Source organism: Nematolebias whitei, chromosome 10 (assembly GCF_014905685.2).
Source record: "Nematolebias whitei isolate Nwh7 chromosome 10, NemWhi1, whole genome shotgun sequence".
Taxonomy (NCBI): domain Eukaryota; kingdom Metazoa; phylum Chordata; class Actinopteri; order Cyprinodontiformes; family Rivulidae; genus Nematolebias; species Nematolebias whitei.
This window is the reverse complement of record NC_056507.1, coordinates 23,669,393-23,673,721: the sequence shown is the minus strand read 5'-3', so window position 1 is coordinate 23,673,721 and position 4,329 is coordinate 23,669,393. Positions and strand designations below refer to the sequence as shown.

General features: G+C 34.5%; 2 protein-coding genes across 3 annotated transcripts in view; one reads left to right on the top strand and one right to left on the bottom strand.

Moving 5' to 3' along the window:
- Positions 1 to 1,707, top strand: part of rbm28 (RNA binding motif protein 28) — a 5,905-nt gene extending 4,198 nt beyond the window's left edge. Inside the window, exons 18-20 of one of the 2 annotated variants that reach the window (XM_037682848.1) lie at positions 469 to 595; positions 1,044 to 1,158; positions 1,455 to 1,707. In XM_037682848.1, coding sequence (XP_037538776.1) covers positions 469 to 595; positions 1,044 to 1,158; positions 1,455 to 1,592 — 380 coding nt within the window. In that variant the 3' untranslated portion in view covers positions 1,593 to 1,707. The remainder of the gene's footprint in view (positions 1 to 468; positions 596 to 1,043; positions 1,159 to 1,454) is intronic. The other variant, XM_037682847.1, reaches the window with a different exon arrangement.
- Positions 1,708 to 2,542: 835 nt separating this feature from the next.
- On the bottom strand, positions 2,543 to 3,121 carry LOC119415682 (leptin-like). Its single transcript, XM_037682845.1, has 2 exons — positions 2,981 to 3,121; positions 2,543 to 2,878 (listed from the first exon to the last, which is right to left on the bottom strand). Exons 1-2 carry the CDS (start codon positions 3,119 to 3,121, stop codon positions 2,543 to 2,545), a joined length of 477 nt encoding a protein of 158 aa, XP_037538773.1.
- Positions 3,122 to 4,329: the final 1,208 nt, after the last annotated feature.

The following is a 4,329-nucleotide window of genomic DNA, read 5'->3' as shown; positions in this document are numbered from 1 at the left end:
AACGGTGAGTCATTTATATATATATATATATAAATGACTCACCGTTGTACAAAATAAATCTCAATTATTTTGTTTTGACGTTCTGAAAACCACCTGCTCTGCAGGTTTTGGTTGTTTTACAGTAATATCTCCTGCAACTAATTTCTGTAAATATTAAATATAGTGCTGAAAACATTTGATTCTAAACTGGATTATTGCTCCAGAATATTTTAATATAAAATTGAGGTTTAGTAGTGATAGTTGATTTAAAGAAACCACAGTTGTGCTCTGGGTTTGTGCTTTGTTGTATTTTAGTTAGTGAACTGGTCTAATATAAGACAGATGTTTCTTTTTCCAGTCTAGGTGGAAACTAAAGATGAGATAAAAATGATGAACTTGTTAGAATGGGTCTTTTTTATTGCCATTCATATTTTTATTTACTTAAACGTTTATTTTTGCTTGTTTGTTTTTACACATGAATTCCTGAAGGGGAGAAACAAAAAACAAAATTTTCGGGCTTCCAGACCAAACCTGAGGTTGAGCATGTGGATTTACAAAACGGAAAGAAACGAAAGAAGGTTCTGACTTTTCCTTCTCATCGGGGACCTAAGATCAGGTAGTTTCCTCAATTTTACTGACTGACTGTCTACACCCTACACTTCTTGAGTTTGTGATGACCTTGTTATAAAAGGATTTAAATGTTTATATCCGAATAATAATACTTTATTTATGAAGCCCTTTCAAACAACCACATATGCAACAAAGTACTGTTCTCATAAAACCAAGAAAGTTTAAACATTTAAAAAACAAAACTGTAAAACATTAAGATCAGTAACAACAATAAAAACGGTGCAGAACAAATTCAATCTGTGAAAATAAAAAATAAAAAAACATATATATATATATATTTTGTACACATGTTAAAGTATCAGGATCGACAGTTCAGGTGTATGTCACCTTCAGTTTACGTTGCTATCATCAGCCCTGACAGCCAGCTGAATAAACAATGCAGATGATTAATATCTGAAATGAACTGCAGCTTTTGAACTCTTTATCTTTTTCAGAAAACGTGACAAAGAAAAGCAACAAGTTCAACCTGCCAAGAAAGCAAAGCCTGGATGGAAACAGAACAGACATGAAAGACGACAAATTGAGAAGACAACGCAGCCCAGAACCCAGGTTTGTATTTATTGTGGCATTTCTGTTTATTTGTTGTGTGCACTGATTTATAAAAAAAAAAAACACTTTTTAAGATGAAGTTATAGTATAAGGTAAGAATCTCAATGCTTAAAAAGAAGCTGTAGTGATGATCATTTTAATATTTACAAAGAGGAGAGTAGAAATAAAAAATGTATGCAAGTGTTTTAGGACAATACAAGAATAAAACACGTGCTTTACTATGAAACATTGCTTTTTTTTTTTCTCTCGATGTTGCTTCATTTCACCTTGTAACTGTTTTAAATATAATTTTTTAGACGGCCAAAGCTGCCAGGAAGCAGTTCAGGAAAGGGGACGGGGATCGTTTCGAGTCTCTGGTGGCGCAGTACAAGAAGAAACTGATGGGCAGCGGCAAGAGCGCCACAATGAAGAGAAGCAAGTGGTTTGATAGTTAGATCTCTGAGGGAAATCTACAATAATCTGTTTAACAGAGTTTCAAATATTGTTTTCATATTTCTTAAACTGTACAGGAAGTTTTTCGATGACTTTTCCTTCGTATTTTTTTGTTGTAATTTTTACATCAATCTTACTGTTTTTGTTTTGATAAGTTGAACAAAATCAAAAATAAATTCTTGTGAATGTGGCTTTTAAAAAAATACATATATATCAAAAGTGTGTTTTCTTGTTAATCATTTTGTTAGATTAATCCATGCTGTCATACATTTCCTTTTTTTTTTTTAAGTAGAAAATCTGGTTTAACTGGATTTTCTACTTTAGTTTGGATTTTTCTCTGCTCATCCGCATTACACAACAAAGACAAGTAGTAAAAAAGTTTTAATATTTATTAATACTTCTATAAAACAGTACCAAATGTAAAAAAAAAAAACCCCACAAAAGTATTCAGCGCATTGTTTGTGCTTCTAAATCGCCTGTTTTGGAACATGCTGATATTGGACCAGACAAAACGTTGACCTTATCCTTCCTGTTGGTTTCATGTTAAAGTTTCAGCCCGGCTCACTGGAATTTCCAGGGATCAGTCCTGCCAACGTTTCTCTCATCTTACTCAGCATTTTTTTGCTGATTCATCTTTACCATGGTGAAACCGAGAGCTCTTTGTTGACTCGACAGAGATGACATAATACAAATATATTTACAGCATGAGAACTCTGTCTGTTCAGAAACGGTTAAACATGAAAAAAACATTTTACATTGAACACCTGCTTTGGCAGAAAATAGAAAATACTTCAAAAAATACCATGAATAAATACTAAATATATAAAAAGTAAGTGCATGTTTAAGGAATTTCCTTAAGACTAGTAAAGTAGCACACCCATCGGTGCAGATTTGTCAAGTTTGGTCCAAAAATCAGGCCAAAATCTCAGATACTGGCCACAGAGTTCGTCTTTTAACAAATATCAAGGTGATCGAGGTTTCTTCGCAGCAGATTGAGGTACTCCTTGACTCTCATAAGAGCCTCTATGCCCACCGTATGAACAAATCGTTTTAGTTTCTGCAGGCTTCTCAGGGCTTCGGGTTCTGGAGGCTTTGTTAGCTGCTCGTTGCAGTGCTCCACGCTCCACTGGTGGATGTATTCTGTCAGAATGGAGAGCTCAGTTTTGATCTGAGTGACGTTTTCCAAAGAGTCTGAGATGAGGTCGTTGTAGCCCTCCAGGACCGCCACTATAGAGGAAAGTCCTCCCAGTTCTTTCATAGGTGGTCTCAGTGTTTGCATGGGAGGGGTCTGGAAAACAAAAAAAAAAAACATAATTTAGTCAAAAACAATTTTTCAAAAACTTTCTTGTTTCAAACCGTAAATTTACATAAATAGAACTCCAAATAATACCTGGAAGTTTTGGCTCAGCCTAACTATCAGCAAGTTGGTGTATTCTTCCACTTTGCTTTTAATCTGCTCCTCTTCCAGAGGAGCTCCTGTCCCCGTCAGAACATGGAAGACAAAAATCAGAAGCACCGGTGTGTAGTCCATAATGATGGTTAATGATGGTTCCTTGGATGTGCACGACACAAGAACAAAGTTTCTATAGGAGAAAATTACAAACCAAAAAAAAATCACAATATTACGATCCAAACTCAAATGTTTTTATTTGTTTTGTAATAAAACATTCATTCATGACTTATTCACGTTTACACAAGTGCAGTACACAAATTTACTTCCTCTAATTCACTAATGTTTCTTCCAGCAAATATTTGTGATACAAACAAACTAACGGGTACAAAGATCACAAACCGCAGCTGACAGAGTTGGTCGTTCCTGTACTCCCTGTTATTCTATCAGTAAAAAATGAGATAAGAGCTAACTCTATCAAACAACCAGGACTGTGACAACATCCCTCACATATCCAACCTATTAATTAAAAAAAAAAAAAAATCTGATAAGGTTATTAACTGCTAAACAAACATGTGTATTGTTTATTAGACAAAAAACAAACATGACATTAAAAAAGTTGAGAGTGTACAGGAGAAAGACTGGAGTGAAAAGTTGACCTTACCGTGGTTGGCGTCTGAGTGTGTGACACTGTTGGGCTCCATCAGGATATCTTATAGTAGAGGGCTGTTGAGTCATCTCTTACTCACCTCTCTCCAACCCCCCCAAAGCCTCCCACCCACCTACTTGCTTCCTTCTGCCCATCTCCTGCCCCTGAATCCCCACGGTGCTGCAATGACAGGAGGTGAGCTTTACACACATGTTTCAAACTGAGCAAACTTGGAGTTTTTGGTGTTTCTACCTATTTTTTTTTTATTTTTATTATTATTATTGCAAATGTTATTTTTTAAATAAATGAATGGAGTAAAACAGTTTGTGTAGTTGTTGGTCACCCGTGTCTTTTTCACCCCCCCCCCCCCAGTACCTTGTTTTCATAGACCATACACATGTACTTCCACAGTTTTCAGAAAACACAAAAGTAGAAGGAAAAAAAAAAAAACATTCACAGAAGATTTTATTAACTTATTTTTAATTTGAAGTAGATTTTTAAATGAAATTATAAGATAACAAAAAATATTAACTTGAAAAAAGTAAAACAGACACAATTGTTAGCAGAAACACAAACAAACAAAAAATAAACAAACTAAAAGTAACCAGAGAGCATAAAATTATCTATCTATCTATCTATCTATCTATCTATCTATCTATCTATCTATCTATCTATCTATCTATCTATCTATCTATCTATC